The 19,086-nt window shown below is 40.2% G+C and overlaps 1 protein-coding gene across 5 annotated transcripts in view; it reads left to right on the top strand.

Moving 5' to 3' along the window:
* The window catches only part of csnk1g2b (casein kinase 1, gamma 2b), a 37,250-nt gene that overhangs the window by 15,630 nt on the left and 2,534 nt on the right, over positions 1-19,086 (top strand). For 2 of the 5 annotated variants that reach the window (XM_034146851.1, XM_034146852.1), the window contains exons 3-11: positions 2,272-2,341; positions 11,731-11,879; positions 12,233-12,467; positions 13,395-13,480; positions 15,072-15,156; positions 15,254-15,402; positions 15,966-16,049; positions 17,349-17,450; positions 18,675-18,781. In XM_034146851.1, the coding sequence (XP_034002742.1) occupies positions 2,272-2,341; positions 11,731-11,879; positions 12,233-12,467; positions 13,395-13,480; positions 15,072-15,156; positions 15,254-15,402; positions 15,966-16,049; positions 17,349-17,450; positions 18,675-18,781 (1,067 nt within the window). The remainder of the gene's footprint in view (positions 1-2,271; positions 2,342-11,730; positions 11,880-12,232; positions 12,468-13,394; positions 13,481-15,071; positions 15,157-15,253; positions 15,403-15,965; positions 16,050-17,348; positions 17,451-18,674; positions 18,782-19,086) is intronic. The other 3 variants (XM_034146853.1, XM_034146855.1, XM_034146854.1) reach the window with 3 other exon arrangements.

Below are 19,086 nucleotides of genomic sequence, written 5' to 3'. Positions count from 1 at the left end.
TCTTAATCTTTATAGAAATACAATGCAGTCAAATGTATCTTCAACTTGGGTTATTGTTTGTTTTGTCTTAAAATAGGCCAGATTATTCACACAGTATTGTGATATGGCATTACTAAAATGATATCAATATTTCATTTTAAAATATCACAGTTATTGTCAGGACCGTTAAAAAGCAACTCCTAGCGCCCAAAAACATTACCATGGGTGCAGCCCTGCTGGGTCCGAGGAACATGTCGGCACGCAGATCAAAGATTATTTGTTAAGGGCAATGCTCTGTGAACATTTCTCGTCATATGCAAGATGTTACATAAGATCTTTGCAGCTTGGTCATTTACACAACCGTAGCTTAGTCCATCTGCTAGGAATACAGTTGACTATTAAGTACGTAAAGCTGCCATAAGCCTCAGTTTCCTATTGTAAGCTGTTTTTAAAGGGTCCTGTGGTTTTATGCCATCTGTTTTTAACTTATTATTTATATATTTTATGATTTCTTTCCTCGTTGGCATAGCCTGACTTGTGAGAGACTTGCTTGCTGTTCATGTTGATGTGGGAGGTGGATGCAGCAGTTCCCCGCTCCGCCTCCCAAACTGGTCACGTGTCTTCCTCCTACAGCCTCTCCTCCTCTGTATTACCATCCTGTTTCCACTCTTAATGACTTTCCCCCAGCATGCACACTGGCTGCTTACTTCTCATGTTGGAGCAGCAGGATTAACCATAGGTGTAGCAATGCAAAGTTTTCAATGTTGACATCAATTGTCTCTATTACATCGTTGAAGTCTTTAGTCTTAAATTGTTATAAGTTTTGCATCTCTTCAACATACATCATTTCTTTTTTTTGAGACTTCATAGTTCCTGCAGTGTTTGCCAGATGTTTGTTGCCATTCATAACATCTAACCTTATATCAGATTGTTTTATGGTATTCTCCTTTTTATCATTAATTCTTTCACTTCCATCAAAGAGTTTCAAAGTGAATTCTTACCTTAGGTAATATCTGCAAATGTTATATCATTGTTTAGAATATTGGACTGAGTATCTCCAACACAAAAGCATAGAAAAGGAAAAATCAAAAAAATGTGAATGTGTTGAACAAGGCCCATACTTTGTGTTTGCACTCCTACGCGGTAGCAGGGCAGCAGAAGAGAAAATGCTCCTGATTTAATAAAGGCTTAATGGAGTGACTGTAGGAGCTTAACAGCTTTTATTTCATACCATTCAAAATCGAAGTGCCTTGGAATTAGATGCTCTAGAGAAACACTTTTTAAGATTAAATCTTACTTTAAGCACCTCTTGAGAAGTTGCTTGGCTCAATGTTTTGAGCTACAGTCATCTCCATCCTTTAGCCTTCATTACTAACTGTATTTACTTGGTATATTTTAATTCAAACGGTAGAAACATTCACATTTGACTGACTTAGAGGTAAATGTTATGTATGGATGCTTCATGCACTTTGGCACATCAGACTTTATTCCACTAATTTGACCAACAGGATAATGTAGGCTATGTCTTTGGACCCATGTACAGCCAGCTAGTTGACAGTGTGTGAAAAGGGGAACCCCATACTGCTATTGTCGACATAGGGTTTAACACAGTCTGTGTCACAGCTATTGAAGATTAAAGAAAGGAATTAAGTTGGGTGTTTGTTTTATCCTCTCCACGTTTGTCCATAATGCCCTTGTCATCATAGGAGTGGCCGTTAATCAGATTACATTTTAGGTTGTAAAGCTGGAGCTAGCGATATAATGAACAATATGTCCAAGTGGGTTCATTATCACCATGTCATCACAAAAGCCTGCTGTTCACCAGCTGGAACTGCTCTTTATCCTCTCACATCCCATAAGTCGGACCTCAGACCTAATTTAAGTTCTATTACGCATTGAAATTAACATTGTACTGTAGGTATTTAAGTTTATTGCAGGCCGGGTTAATCATAGTGATTTGTATGCAAAGGCTGTCACTCACGGACTACTTTCTTCCCTTGCGGTGAAGCTCTCAACTTGTGTTATGAATCTTTAATTCCTCGTCATTGTGTGAACTGAAAGCTGTTCAAATATTCATGTTTTAAAATGACTTTATTTCAAATTAACTTATTATCCTTATTTTTATATATATACACAGCACTATTTTTTTCTATTGACAATTATTCCCCCCTACAATTTGAATTGAGCCAAACAGCCAACATGTCATTGTAGAAGTATACTGTGTTGGACATTAACTCATTTGTAAGTGATGTCATATTTCACACTAACTTTGCTTTCTCTTCTCTCATTCAGGAACCTATAAAGTCCAGGGCGCCGCAGCTCCACTTGGAGTATAGATTTTACAAACAGTTGGGAAATTCAGGTAAGAGATATGTTTACTATTATTCTCTGATAGACAGCATCATAACAATGAGTTAAATGTAAATGGGCCTTTCACACACCATTTGGCTGGACAGAGAGAAAGAACTCCATCCTCTCCTATTCTGCTTTTTATTTTTAAGAAACAGACATGGGTGAATACTTACTTTAGGTTTTTATATTACATGTACAAATAAGATTGACCTTCTTCTGTTGTCATTCAATTAGCATAGATCATGTTTTTGTTGTTGTAAAAGCTCGGTTCCCTCTGCTCTACAACGTGAGACCACTGTTTTCAGATTTAAATAATCTATTCAGGAAAATAACTTTTTTTTTATTTGAAAATTGCCAGCTTGGTGTGGATGTAAGGCAAAATGGAAAAGAGAAAATGCATTTTCAAAACCTCTGGGAAACAGAGACACAAACTCCAACAGCTTCCATCTTACTTTAGGCCAAATTTCACAGCGTGTGTCTCTACATCTGTGGAAGCCAATTGGCTGCAAGGAGAGCCTGCTTTCTGGCTTCTAATCCCACCTCTATAGACCCGAGTGTTCTTCTCCTACAGCCCTGCCGAACATGTTAATGTGCTATGATGCATAGCTGCAGTGGCTCCAGGGCAGCAGCTCTTTGATCTGGTCTGGCTGGTCAGTTAGTTACAGAGAGTGAGAGAAGAGGCAGAGTCAGATGTTTGGGAGGAACTGGGACTTCATTTATTTCCACATCACGTTCTGGCTGGCTGTTTTTGGGAAGTGCACACCTGTCATGTTTGTGTAAGTTTGTGTCTATGCCGATTGGGCTGGGCTCTTAAAAGCAGACACAAATTGCAAACATGTCCCTACTACTTAGTCATACCGACAAGATAAAAATGTCTGTGCAGTCTCTTACTCTGCAACAACCTAAATCTTAATGCGCCATTAGTTCTTTTTTTGTCCTTTTGTAATTAACAAAATGCATGTCCCAATTGACATTTTATTACATGTTTTAGCTTAAATTATAGTAGGCTAACTTAGTCTATTAAAGGGATAACTTCTCCTTCAAATTCTGCTTTATCCTTCCCATCCATTTTATTTAAATATGCAACTGGGAAGTCAGGAGCAATGTTAATAAAAGGCACATATGGTCCGGCATCTTGGGGAAGACTGACCGATAACTTTCAGTGTAGCATGGACAGCAATGTAGAGTTTGTAGTCAGACCTAAGGAGCCATGGGAAGCTTCTGTCAGATTCTCAGTTTTTCTGCTGGACAGCACTGGAAGCATTATAGAAGACCCTTTTGGAGAGTTTCTGTGTGGGTAATATGTGTTGTAGCTGGGCTAGTGGCTCTACTACAAGCGTATCAGTACATAGCTGTAGCCATGATGTGTATTCAGGCATTAAATACTTTTTTACTTCGAGTAAAACATACGCTTTGTTAGATCATCAGTTTGACTGGTCATGTACTTAAAATTTAGATTAGAAAAATCCAATATCATATATCCTTGTAAGACTCTTGTTGCAGTGATCCTCCCCAGTATGACAAATGTGTGTCGCGGTCTAATTTTGTGACACATGCCAGCTTCCTGGCTCCTTATGCCAGAGCAAAAGCCCTCCTCTGTTGATAAGGAGGTGGGGCATTGGGGCAGTCCTTGACTATTTTTAGATGGCCCTCTAAAAGCAGTCAGGCCATTATGGTGTGTCTACTTGGATAGCTTCCCACAGTGTCCTCTGGCTCCCTGATTGACTGTGTGCTGCTGCCTGCAGATTGCAGGGGAATTATCTAACATGCATTGCTTACAGGGTGTGGTTCCTTTTTTATGGCTGTCATTTTGATCTCTGAGCAAATGTTACCCAATGCATGCCTCCACATAAACTCAAAAGTAACTGTAATTGTCATCTCCTCTACCATTTTACGTGATAATACGGAGGATTCCTGTCGTACAGTCTTGTCTCTATCTGGCTTTGGTTGTTTCCTCTGGTGCATTAAACACATCCTCACCATCTTCTAATAAAACCACAGCTGACCTTCAGCCTTACTCGGGTTGTGCAACATTACACATTACCACACATTCCTAGCCCTTACACACAACAAGTCACAGGCACAGGTGAATAATGGAACAAGCAGACATGACGCTGTTTCCAAATGCGTGCTGAACATAATTACACTATTAGTGACTTGACTAAATGATTCTAGTTCCTGCTGCACATCTTTTTACGGATGTGAACTACAATTCAACATTAAGTACAAGATTTACAAAACACACTTTCTAAATTTCACTCCAATTAGCAGGCACATTTTACATGGTGAAACAAAAATATAAAGTGATGTAGATTGGGTTCGCACCCTGCGTATGTGACACATTAACACCGTAAAGGATGTAGGAAACTCACCATCGATATTATTCCCTGATCCTTTATCAGAAGAATTATCAGATTTAATTGTTTACATGTGTGATTTTACATTTAATAAAATCGATTAAACTTAACTGCTTATTTATTCTGTGCAACGATCCCTAACAGCTCATCCACTCACTTTCCCTGTTGTTCAATCGCACACTTGTTACATTCACACATTATACTTCTATCTCTTATATCAACAACATAGTATGCAAACTTGTGGTTTGCACTTACACCCAGCCATGGCCATTTTCACACTGTAATACTGCGAGCATCAAAGCGTGCACATGATGTATTGTTTTAAAATGACTTTTTTTCATTCACTCTAAATCGATTTGCTTAATTGATATCTAACAACATTAAATCTAAAGATTCTGAATGACGTATTCTGGAGCATAGCCTATAAGTATGATGTATTTATTTAAATAGAGAAATCCCTATATTATAATATATCATATTATAATGCATTATAATATAATATATATTATAATATATCATATTATAATATATACACTGTTTCTATTATGCATAATGTTCACGCAGTACTAGTGATTTCATGTTGACCTTTGACAACTGTCATATGGTATTTTAAAATCTTTCAAAAAATAGACATGATAAGATATATTGCATTTCCAAATCGTTGGTAAGATCCTGCTGCTTTTCTGAAATAATCAAAAAATGTTCAGATTGAACAGGTGGTGTGACATGTTGCCAAAGGGTGACTGGCAGACAACGAGTGTTTGGAAATCAAGGACACAATTAATGATGAATGTTATATTTCCTGCCACCATATTACAGGCTTTCACTGCTCACATTATATTTTGAACAGGAGACAGACTAAAACAAATCGTCAAAGGAAAATAATTAAATTGACAATGAATTCTGCTAAATGCTGCCAATGTCCTCCCCTCTGTCTCCTGTTTTGTCTGGCACGCTGGCCAAAAAATACCTTTTTAAAAAATAAAAATAGGACCTACATAACACATCCTCCCTCTCTCAACCTCCCTCTTACAAAGATCTGCATCAGGATATTTGGGCATATCCTATCCAAACACCTGTTGATATCCAAATGTTCATAATGTTTAGAAGATGGTTGTGTTTCTCCTCCTGAACAGAAATGCGGGCTACAATATTAGTACACATTCGAGCAGGTCTCCAGCTGAGGACTGGCTAGCTCCACGGTGATATGGCAAAAAGGCTGGCTTGTCTGTCTAGCATGGGAGGAGTCAAGGCAACAGATTAAAAGTACTTATGTTGTCAACTTTGCTAAATGGGGACATGTGACCCTGTTAGTCCTGCACCCAAGAGCCTCAAATATGTCACAGCATGGACGACTCAGCGCTTAACGCCCAGGAGGAGCTCAGCTGCACACTGTTAATTCTCTCCTGTCCTGAACAGATCCCTGCTGGATCGGCTTCCAAGTTCACAGATATTTGGGAAAATGTACAATAAACCCGTAATTTTTTTGTTGCTCTTATTAGTAATACCAGCACTAAATAATGGGCTGATTTATGGTAAAAAGAGTTTTGTATTGTAGCTACTGTTGTCAGCGGATTGGCTAAAGAGATGGTTTGAGGGTCTAAGGACAGAGGGTGTCGTATTCAAATTCTTTACAAACTGTAAGGTCCCCTGAGACAAATATAAATAAACTTTGATTGATTTTATGGTCACTTTTTGGTGTCTAATTGACTTCATGCAGTCATGGATGCACTATTGTGTGTCTGTTACTGTAATGAGTGTCACATAAGAAGGGTTTCCCCTTGAAAATGATTCAGTGATGATAATCATCAGCATGCCTGTGAATATTTATGAGCCCCACCAAGGCTTTTAAGGGCACGATATGCCTTGTCAGTGACAAAGGGGCCATGCTGATGATATTATTTCATACAAATGATGGATTCTTATGCCATGTCAAAGCTTTACTGATTAAAAAAAACAAAACAGTTTGTGTGGACCTCAGTTGTAGAATTATTTTAGGCTAGATTGATAAGATTATTTTAACAACTCACTAGAAGCTAGGCCATGGAGATAGATGCACCATATTAGCGAATAGCAATTAACAATAAACAATTAATAAAAACAGATACTGACAATTACTATTTTCATTTATGAATATTGTTGCTATGATTTATAAAAAGAGCATGTTGTAAATGTCACATTTCCCAATGGCAAGCTAATAGTGACTAAAACGGGTTCCTTTTATTGTGACATTATTATTGTTTCCCAGTATTCCATTTTTCTAATGGTGGCTTGACCACATGTCTATTTGTAGGGCTTAATGATGAGTCATTTCAGCATCGCATTTGAACAGCAATCATAATGGAAAGGATGCAATGTAAACAGCAAATTAGGCCAACTGGAACATTATGCAGCGTTGCAATGGTTTATATAAAGAATGACAACTTGCTCATGAATAATTTCAAAGACAAAAGGTCTAGTCCATCTGATAGGGAACCTTCTTGTGACTGGTTCTGCTCGCAATGAATGAAGAGAGAGCAGTTTTGACTTTTAGAGGAAAGTGCCCTAGTTTAAATTGAAATAATTGTGTTACGAGCTTTTATTTGGTAAATAGAATTGTTTACAAAAGAGGAATTGCTGTTGTAAATTCCCTTACTAGAGGAGCTATGTTGCATTAACAGCTCAGTCTGTGCCGTGCTGATCACATTTCAGCCTTGTGAGAACATCTCCAGAGCACTGGGCCTAATGGAAGTCACGTCTTCTTCTCCTCTCAGTGCACTCGACTCCATGATCTAAATCTTTAATACGCATCCCCTGTCCTCTCCTGCTCTCCTCCTCTCCTCCTCTCCTCCTCTCTACTCCAGCCCTCTCTGCTCTGGCCCTTAACTCTGACATTTCATTGTAGGGCAACATTGTCTTCAGCTTCCATGATGCAGTCTCCCCTCTTACTGTGTCCCCTCAGAAGGCCTTCCCGCAGATACAATAGGTTGGATTGTCTCGTGTTTTCGAGACAGCGGGGGTCAGAGCACAGCTGACATTGTCTGCAATGAAAGGCAGAACATATCCCATAATGCTGAACACAGTTGGATGTCGTTTTCATGTTACTTTATGCTAAATAAATATAGACATTTATTGGTACAGAATTAATTGAGTTTTCCTATTGTTTATCATTGAGAGAAGCCTCCTGCTGAAAGGGTTATTTGGCTCATGAAGACATCCCAAGTGTTGTCTGATCAAATAATGTTTGGCAGTCATGCTTTATCATCCTGATTTTGAAGTGCTTACTCTTCCGTGTTAGAGACAATTTACCGGATTTGATATTGATTTCACTGTTTTGTTATTATGGTTAATTTTGTGACAATCACATCTCGCATAATCTCACATATACTATTTTGCAGAGCCATTCTAAGTAAGTTATATCACAATATATATATTACGGTTAGACAGAAATAACCCCCAAAATGTGCTGTGTGGTGCTTACAGCTGCTGTAAACCTCTAGTCTTTGCTCACATCCACCAGCTGAAGATGATATTACACAGTGTGCTTTTCCTCTCGTGATGACTGTGCTTTGAATGCCCTCTAGATTTGGGCCAGGCTTTGATGAATCAGCCATCCCAATGATCTCTTGTCACTGCCTCATCTGTCATGGGCTTCATTACTGGGAAAGTCATAGAGACTAAAGATTAGACAGGTGTTGTGTGTGCGTATGTATGTGCGTGCATGGGAATGTGTGCGTCAGTTTGCATCTGTGTATGTGCAGTGTGTCTTGTTGGACTGATGTTGAGAGGTACATCAGATACATCCGACTGTAAACTCTCCCCTGGCTAGCAGCTGACATGATCAAAACTGAATATTTACAAATCCTAACTCTCATTTATCTCTGTCAAACTTTTATTAATTTCTCTTACAGACCAGTAGAAATGTGCTTGCCCATTCTTTTGTTCCCTGTCTCCTTTTGTTTCTGGATCTTTATCTCATTGATTCTCTTTATTTTCTTGTGTAACACTCAGTTCTCACTGCTCCGCGTGCTCTTGAAGCAACACTGATGTGGTATCTTATTGTTAGTGAGCTTTCAGGGAGATGCCAGGTCGTTTTGATCGTGGAAAGATCTCAACTTGCTTATCAGCCAATACTGAGTACCAGTCTGATACCTGTGGGTTAAAACAAAATCCACAGTATGAATCAGGTAGCAAGTGGCAACTGTAGTTTTGATCTGTGTTGGGTTAAATAACTGATATGATAATGTGATATCTCGTGCTGATACCCAATCTAGCATTTTAAGCTGTATCGGAAGCATTTCCAATACTCGTATCGGAAGTCTTGATAGGCTACAACTTTTGTGTATCAGAAGACAGTGAATTTTCAGGCAAAGAGATGCATGAGAAAGTGCCTCTGACATTTCAATACACCAGGGCTGAAAACTCTTAGATAAATGAGTGTTTTTTTTGTGTCTACGTAGCATAACTTATCTATTTCCAGTGAGCTGTTGAATGTTATTCAAGAGTGTTTGTGAAATACGATGTTGGTTCCTTATGGCGCATTTCCACCATGGCGCGGTTTAAGCGTGCCGTGTCGTGCCGGGCCCGTTTTTGGTTGCGTTTCCACTATGCCTAGTTCCGGCCCGGGGCTACTTTTTCACCTTTTTTCTGGCCCGACAAAATCGTGGTTCTATCGGAGCCAACAAACAGGGCTGAGTCGGGCTGAGTTTGCTAAACTGGAGAGAGAATCGCTGGCAAGGGGGCTACAACTACAACAAGATGAACATATTTGACCGTGATTTCATTGTAATACACGTTTCAAAATGATCCAGAAGTAACAACATACTGATACCGGTTAGTAAAAACCATGAATTAATGCTTTGTCAAGTCTTCAGACAGACGGCAGGCGAAAAACCTTTTAAAATGCGTGTTTTCTAAATGGAGATTGGCTAAGCTAACGCAATATATGCTCCGACCGTCCACACTCACAACAACGGCCTATACAGACATAAATAAAGCAGCGACTGTATTCGCCATGACACAGACAGTCTGTGGTTTGTACTTGTTTAACTTTTGTCTAGTTTCTGAACAGATATGAGGAGCTGTGAGCTTGAGTGCTAACAGCTAACGGCTGATGTTGTTTTTCTGGGGTGCTCATTGAAGATGACGTCACGGCTCTGCCTACACTAGATACTACCCCAGTTCCTAAACTGTAATGGAAGCGCAGCATTAAAGTGAGCCGGGCCTAACAAGGCCTAACAAAACCGTACTAAGTCGAGCGAGGCCTGCGGTGGAAATGCGCCATTACAGGCCTCAGCAGATCATTTTATTGTGACAAAGCTGTTTAGTCTGAGTCAGGCAGACGTTAGGAAACAGCAGCATTAGGTCATTGAGACTCTTTGTTTTTTTTATGTTTTAGTACCCTACCTTGCACCCAATTAGTACTAAATTGGAGTTTAAATATACCCACGCCCCACCATTCCCACTGGCAAAACATTGACATTAAGGCGCCGTTTACACGAGGAGAAAACTGCTTGTATCTGCATAGTTTCGCGTGCGTATAGCCCTATTATTTACACGAGGCCGATAGAAACTGACCCCACAAACGATAACGGGTCCCAAGGTGGATAGATTTGCAAACGAAACGCTCTGGGGGGTCAACCGAGTCCGTGTAATCACCTCTATACGAATATTTCCTGAAAAAATAACGATAGCCCCACCTCTCCTGCTCACTGCTGTAGCAACTATCAAAAATAGCTGTGTTAATTAAACGCACAAGGGGTTCTTGAATGAAATAATATTATAAAAGGCAAACCAGAATTGTTAACGCCCAATATACTCCTTAAACAAAATAAACAGAGTCAGATTTCATACATTGATCCATTATATTGACAAAGGAGGATCTCACCCGGTATTTGTAGAGAATATCTCTCTGAGCGAGTCCTCTCCACAGAGACATGCTCCTCCTCCTGTCAGTAGCTACTGCTAGTGCTACCGCTACTGACCATGCTACAGATATTAGTGCAAAAATCTACAGCTCCTCTACCACAACCATCAGCAACAAGTGGACATGGAGAATTACATGAACTACATGTTGCTAAATCCACGGCGGGGCGTAAACAGAAGGGTAGCCATGGCAACATTGCTGCGGGGCTGCTGCGGAGTCTTCTTCACTGCTTTTGGTGTATTTTGTGGCGGAAGTTACAGCGCCACTTACAGTCCCGGCATATGTACTACAGCGTTTCCAGCGGTCTCGTTTGAACAGACACGTCAAATGAAACGAATGCATGTGAACGGAAGACTTTTTTGAATACGCATACTGTGCATAAACGCAAACGGTCCCGTGTGAGCGGGGCCTAAGAAATCACATACAGCCATGTTGATCCATCCACATTCTTTGGAAGTCATACACATTACCACAAAATGGGTGTGGTGGTTTCTAGTAGCAAAGGCTATTTACAGTTGTTGACAGTGAGCTGCTAACTGTCACTGGTGTTTCTTTAGACACCTTTCCTTTTAATCCTACTTTAGAGGTAAAGCAACTGTAGGCCATGCCTGTTTCTGACAAAACTGTTGAGGGAAGCCAACTGAAGTGTACTTTGTCATTGCTGCAGTTTTGACAATGAAGAGTCTACTCACACACTTTCTTATCAAACCAGGGTGATGATTCATAAAGCGCCTTTCACTCAACTTGCATATTCTCCTCACTAATAATTATATGTATCAGTACAAGTATTAAACCAGGTCACCATGTTTTGAAAATATGAAGTATTCAATTCTATCCACGGTTCATATGACGCATAGATGACACAGAAGAAATGTGTTCTTGGGAAATACAAAAGAAAAAGTCACAGTGCACCGACCACATTTTTATGCTACAACACTGTGATGACCTCAGCAGCTTTTTCATGTTGCTCTCTGCACCCTTATATCCCAGATGCCCATGGTTGAGTGGTTTCTGGTGCTTTTCTCAGCATGTGCTGTCCATTCTCAACCTACAAAAAAATTCTTGTCAGGCAAGAGGAGAATATGTTATTGTGACAAAAGTCCTGTATCTTTATGGTGTGTATTTGTGTCTCCACAGAGGGAATACCTCAGGTGTACTACTTTGGTCCTTGCGGGAAATACAACGCCATGGTGCTGGAGCTGCTCGGGCCCAGTCTAGAGGACCTGTTCGACCTCTGTGACAGAACCTTCTCCCTCAAGACCGTCCTCATGATAGCCATACAGCTGGTAAGGCCCGGGGAGGAGGAGTGCTGCAGGTGTATAATTACATGAGCTAGCTTTTGTTATTTTAAGATCTACTGAAAATAAAGTGCCACTTTGGCTACTTTATATACATAGTCGAGGGAATGCTAGGGTATGCATTGTAGCATTGCTGTTTTGAATACAAATGTGTATTTGATATTCATTGAAAATATGTTGTACTATAGTTGAATGTAATAGGCTATACTGAATACAGAGCTATATTACACTAAGGTAAAAAAAAATACTTTAAATAGCTTATTTTTATATTTAAAATCTTTGGATAATTGAGCGATTGACATTTTGAATGACTAATCTTGACCTGCTTATTGGGTGTCTAGATTACGCGGATGGAGTACGTCCACACCAAGAGTCTGATATACAGAGACGTGAAGCCAGAGAACTTCCTGGTTGGGCGGCCTGGAAGCAAGAGGCAACACACCATCCACATCATCGACTTTGGTCTGGCCAAAGAGTACATAGACCCCGAGACCAAAAAACACATCCCCTACCGGGAGCACAAGAGTCTGACTGGGACGGCGCGCTACATGAGCATCAACACACACTTGGGAAAAGGTAAGAACATATCTGGAGCAGGGCTGTAGTTTGTTTCGCCCTTTAGAATTGCATTGACACAATTTGCTCACATTTGCATTTAGTTTAATGGAGTCCTAACAGTTATGTGTACGGATACATCAACAACATGCACTCAGCATTGTAAAAACAGAGCTCTTTAAAGCTGATTTTATATACCGTTATTTGTTTAATCATTGAAAATTACTGTACAATAGTAGAATTCATCTTTGTATTTGTTGCTGTTGTTAATCACGTTTTTATAGTTAAACAAAGAAAACAAAACTTGTCTTGTTTTGTCTTTTGTAGTTTGGATGTAAAGGAAAAAAAAACCTTTATCAGGTGTGTTGTAATAATAATCCTAGATGTATTGGGCCATATTGCCCAGCCCTACATTTGGGACACACAAACATGTGAAAGAGTTATTGTTGTTTGTCTGCTCTGGGCTACTGTAGATACAAGTGCAACATGTTGGACTCCATGGAAGAGTGTCCAATTTCTATAAATGATGGGCTCATTTTATAATAATCAGTACATTGATCTAAATTTCAGGAGATTATACATCATAGTGAAAAGTTAGTTAAGGATAATATATATATTCTACTTCTGTGAAAAGATCTTCCTAAATCTTACTCACTCGACGTTAAAGTCTAACCAATCAGCTCAAGAGGTGATTTCCCTGATTAGTTCTTCCCTTCTTCTTGTAAGAGTGCTAATCAGTGAGAGGAAGCCTTCAGACGGTTAGAGTTGCAGGATTTGCCCCCCCCACCCACCCTCTCAGCTTATTCATAGCCTTTTATAATGTACAATTTGAAGTCCTGGATAATTATGTTGCTTTTCATACTGCTCAGCCGCCTGTTAACCTTACCAGCTGACTATACAATGAATTTATTTCACACAGGTAACACCATGTTCTCTTGTTTCTTCCAGAGCAAAGCAGAAGGGATGATCTGGAGGCGCTGGGTCACATGTTCATGTACTTCCTCCGAGGAAGCCTTCCCTGGCAGGGCCTGAAGGTACTTTTTAAGTACTATTTGACATCATCCAAATGTGGGGACATACTGATTTATATTAGTCTCCTGTAACCCTGTTAATGCTTAGAATCGAGATGCACCTTTGCCTGCTGCACTCTTCAGTACATTATCTCTTCTCTAGCTATCATCAGCAAGACCTCAGCGACAAAGAGCTATCATCATCATCCTCCTCCTCTAACACTGGGGACATTTCAAGGTCTCCCCACTGATCCAGCTGTATTGTTTGTTGAACCTAAAAGACCCTCAGAAAAACAATTTAGACCTCTGGGAATGTTTTATATTTCTAAAGTCTAAAGCAAACTTAGAACTACTGTAAATGTGGGTTCCCTTATGCATTTCAACAAAGAAATCCAGCTCCTTGCGTGCAGTGCACTGAGAGAGATAAAAGACAGGAAACACAGGTGTGACGACAGGTGCAAGGAGGGCAGGTTATAGCTGCTGTTTATGGGCTGTCTGCAGGCGTCAAGATCAAAGATGTACAAAGAAAGGACTGGAAGACACGACGCCTCATCTGAACATTTGCTATGTGGGAGGAAGCTCCTGGTAGATGACTGTGGGGGATGTCTGGTGGCTCGAGCCAAAACTAGTTTTCACCAACACACATCATGACGGTTAGCATCAAAATACAATGAGGAGTAGAGTGACCAGACGAAGTATAACAGCACAATGCTACAGGCTCAGTGTAGTGAGGATAATGGGTTAACATTAGCAACACTAGACTGCTGATGAACTGGTGTGATGATCATTTGTTTGACGGTTGATGAAGTGCAACCATTTTAGATGCATTGAACTGGTGTAAAGTGGGTCTATAGAATGACACTGCGATACGCAAATGTACCACTTCATTAAAATCATGTTTCCCAAGAAGACTTTCTGAAAAGAATGCTTCCTGTCAAAGATGAGATCAAATGTACTTTATTGATCCCAGGTTGGGGAAATGTTTGCGTTGCAGCAGCATAAAAAACAAGGCATTGCCCATAAATAGAAATTAAAAGAGTAGAAATAAACAATTCTAAAATGTAAACATGTCAAAATATAAATAAAACGGCATTAAAAAGATAGAAAATCTATAAACTATCTGGCGAATAAAACACTATTAAAGGGCCAATTTTCAGTTAAAGAAAGGGTCGCCCTAGTTAGAGAAACAATGAAGGAACATGATGAGCATTATCTAACACCACAATCTCTCTGCCTTGTTGTTGTTGTTGTTGTGACAAATACAGACGTTTGCATTATGAGATCTGAACTTCTATTTTTGAGTTGTTGCTACATTTTCTGGTAAAAGTGGTGTAGGATTGTGCTGAATGAGTGTTCCTGTTTTTTCTGGTAACTGGGTGAAAGTCTGAAGTGTCTTGGAAGACAAATAGACACAAGCAGCAGCCCTTAGTGCTCTTCATATCTGTGTTTTGTCTCAATAATTCAAAACGAGCAACCTGGATTTGCATCTCCCTGTGAGATAATTGCCTCATATAAAACACATTTGAATACTACACCCATTTGTTTAAACTGCCCACCACACTGTGTATTTGTGTTAATTTGAGTGTAATATGCCCTTTTTCTTGTCTCCTTTCAGGCGGACACTTTGAAGGAGAGGTATCAGAAAATCGGGGACACCAAACGAGCGACACCCATTGAAGTGCTTTGTGAAAGCTTCCCTGGTCAGTAGAACCAAACAGTTTCCTTTTGTTTTCCATTTAATTTAATTTCGGTCTTATTCAACCAGATTGCAAGTTAACGTTTTCTCCTTTGCTACAGAAGAGATGGCCACCTACCTGCGCTATGTGAGGAGGCTGGACTTCTTTGAGAAGCCGGATTATGACTACTTGAGGAAGCTCTTCACTGATCTGTTCGACAGGAACAGCTACGTCTTTGACTATGAATATGACTGGGTCGGCAAATCACTTGTGAGTGCCACTTACTGAAACAACTCATCCTTACCCTCTTCCTTTGATTAGACAGCCAAGTCTTTCAGACTGTAGTTGATTTATTGTTCTTACTGAAAAACATTGTCAATTAGATCATAACCAAGTCATTTTGCAAACCCTGTCGCATTAAAATGGCTCACATTATGGGGGTTCGATATTTACATTTTGTCTTTATTTCTCTTTAGAAGGGACAGTTCACCCCTGAATGAGTAATACAAGTTTTCCTCTTACCTGTAGTATTATTTATTAACAAACATTGATAAAAGCAGCAACAAGTAAACATTAGCCCCTCGTCCTTCCTTGTTTCTTCTCATACGGCTGGGGGGGTATACATCTGTAAACAGTTCCTAGATTAAACTATTAACAACTGGGTCATGATCTCAGAAAGAGATATTACTCTTGAGTGTGTATCTGAGAGAATGCAGGCATTTCTACAGTAGAACTCAGACATCTCAAGCCCTTTACAACTCGGTTTTGGGTTAAACTGTCCCTTTTTAATGGTCTGAATTTTGACACTGTTGGTTTCATTGTCTTACCTACAGCCCACACCAATAGGCCCTATCCCCGGTGACACGCCCCTGCAGCCCAGCAGCAGAGACAAAGCACAACAGCAGACCAAAAACCAGGTGAGGCCATCGGCAGTAAAACACAACAAACATCACACCCACCAACCAATCTGTCAAGCAGCCATCTGACCGACCAACCAGCCGGCCTGGTCATTCAGGTTCCTCTGCCAGGCTTCTTTTGTTCTGTCCAAGTGTAATGAACTTCCTCGAGAAAATGGCTGCCGTTCAGTTCCACTTCTCCTTGATTCATGTTCCTGTCTACAGCCCGACTGCTGGGCAGTGACATCACCTTCCCTGAAAGTCTCAGTCGGACAATATTGATGCTTTACCAGTAGATGAGTCGACGTGCACGATCATGAGGCAGTTTCTCCTCCAGCTGGGAAACAAAGCACCGTTTTCAGCTTCAATTTATTCTTCACACCTTGCCACTCTAAGCTCCAGTCATTGCATGCATGAGTTGAAAATGCAATTTGCATTGTTCATACCAGTAATGACAAGCTATATGCTTAGTGTGTGACAAAGTGTTGAATTTATATATTTGTTTTTTATTTAGTCCTTTTGTTAGCATGCTATCCGAGCCTTGTTCTTTGGTTGTTCAGTGAAAGGGTAGATCATTATAAAGAAATCCTTCTGATAGACGCAAAACCCGGAAATCAGGTTGTTTTACTTGATGAGTCTGACTCATTGTTTCCCGTACAGCCACAAAGGGAGTGCATTAGATTTTATGATTAGACTCTAACCTCTTTTTACGGCTCTCCATGTTACAAGATTGGCTGGGCAACGTCTTGCCACCCTTTTGAACCTCACAAAGCACCGCCTCCAGTTCACAGCACATTTCCCATGACTGTACGAACCTGTAGTTTCAGGTTATATTTATTGATTATTAAAGTATAGAGTCAATTTGAATGTCTGCAAATAAAATCACAATGTTAAAAAAAATTACTGTTATTTAAACCTGTGATGTTGTTACTCAAATTCTCAATACAGTAGTAGTATTGTGTGTCTGTGTTGAATATGCAGAGCTAGTTGAGGGGATCAAGGCTGTTTTCTTTTACTCCTGCATGACTTTGACAGTGTGTTATTCTGTGCTTCGCATTAAATTGAGCTTCCCTCTACTCCTCTATTAACATAGTTTGTCTTAACAAGCCTGCTTCTGCTTGGAGGATGTCTTCTTTAATTTTTTTGTTTTTGTTTTCATTCACTCCCCTTCCTCCTTGTCCCTCCTCCCTCAACACCTCTACCCTCACCCCCCCTCCCACCACAACGTTGTCTCGCCCTCACCCCACAACCTTCCCCCCACTCCTCCTCCTCACCACTTCACGAACACCTGCCTCAACCCTTTTTGCTCTTTGCGTCAAGTCGCCTGAGCCCAAAGGAAGTGAGTCTCAGCCCACTCCAGTGACCAATAAGGAGACTCTGGGGTCGCACCTCACAGCTGAGCGGCTGGGGGGCTCTGTTCAGGTACTGCTGCTGCTGCTGCTGCTGCTGCTGCTCTGGTGGCTAATGCATGAAACCACATTGTTCTGTATGTGTCTGACCCCCCCCTCTCACACTGAATCTGCACTGCCTGCCTGTCAGGTGCTCTCTGTCTTTCTCCTTCTCTCTGTCTCTCTCTCTCTCTGTCTCTCTCTCTCTGTCTGCATCCCACAGTTTGAATCCCTGTGTGTCAGTGCTTTGCTTGTTCTGTTCGCACTCACTGCTTCCTTCGTCTCATCTGCTGTGCAGGCAGCCCACAGGAAGGGGCATGCAAAGATGGCATTTCAAAGTGACTGTCATGCAAACCTCATAAAATGAAGAATCTTAAATCATTAGAAAACACATTATTAATTGATAAGCCAAAAGCAGATTAGATGTATATTTGTTTTTAAATTCCCTAAATAGAATTCTGGTAGAGCCATCTACATGAAATGAAAAAATCTTGAACTATGTTAACTTAAAAAGGCCAATTGTATGCCTTTTTTTTTAAAAGCAGTGGCTTCTGTAGTAATTGTGGAACAAATATGCCACCTACTGTTGGCTTATAGAATTGCAGCTTTAAAGGGATATGTTCAAAATGTTCACGTGTTTTTTACAACAGTATTTACGTGCTCTTATACACAAACCAAAATAGATGTTACCATTCCTCCTGTACTAATACTAAGCATATGAGGGACATATTTAAAGACCTTTTTCATATTTTCTTTTTATCTGAAGCTAATGAAACGCTTCAGCAGTCAGAGTTTGTTCAATTTGGGGATTTAAAACTTTTTGAGGGACACGTTTCAGTTTCAGTTTAATTACATTTCATTTGAGTTCAACAGTAGCAAGACTGGCAAAGTCGGACTAAATCCAGACATTTAAACTCACCAGTCTACAGCTCACTTACACTAAGTGCTTCAACTTTAAAACATTGGACTTATTGCTGTGAATCTTAAAGGTAATTTGAATCAGGAGGACTGATAACAGCAAGCCTGTTTCAATGTCTATGTGGGCACCTAACTTTTGTTTTAAGACAAACATGAAAAAATGGGAGCCTAAGCTTTGAATTTATGTGAAGTTTCTGTGAAGGTTTCATGCTGAGGATCTCCTTATCTGAGAGTTAAACAAGGTTACAAATGTGTATGTGAGCGTTCATCCCCACCCTGCTGTCAGTGCTTCTCAGTATATCTGTTTGATTATTCTTGTTTCCTGTTTGTCCTCGTGCAGGTGATGAGTTCAACAAATGGCGAGCTGAACACTGATGATCCCACAGCCGGACACTCCAACGCTCCCATCAACGCTCCCACCGAGGTTGAAGTGGCTGACGAAACCAAGTATGAAACCGCTGTCCCAGCAGTAGGGTTGGGGTTTAATAGCATTTTAAAGATTCTAAATACCGGGGTCAATTTGATCTCAGAAAACATTTTTTTATTTTCTCAATCTTGATTTGATTACTCCCCTTCCCAGACGTTATGAAGGAAGCGTTACTCACTTATCTGAACTGACCTTGTGATAAAATACATGTTGTATGTTACTTCCTGATCTACATTTTACAAACAGTTGTGCAGCATCCAAAACCAATCCATTTAGCCTGAGAGTCTACTTTTTGTTTTAGTCAGACTCTGGATTGAATTATTTT

Source organism: Trematomus bernacchii, unplaced genomic scaffold (genome assembly GCF_902827165.1).
Source record: "Trematomus bernacchii unplaced genomic scaffold, fTreBer1.1, whole genome shotgun sequence".
NCBI classification, from domain to species: domain Eukaryota; kingdom Metazoa; phylum Chordata; class Actinopteri; order Perciformes; family Nototheniidae; genus Trematomus; species Trematomus bernacchii.
Note: the sequence above shows the minus strand (reverse complement) of the source record. Positions and strands in the feature narration are given on the sequence as shown.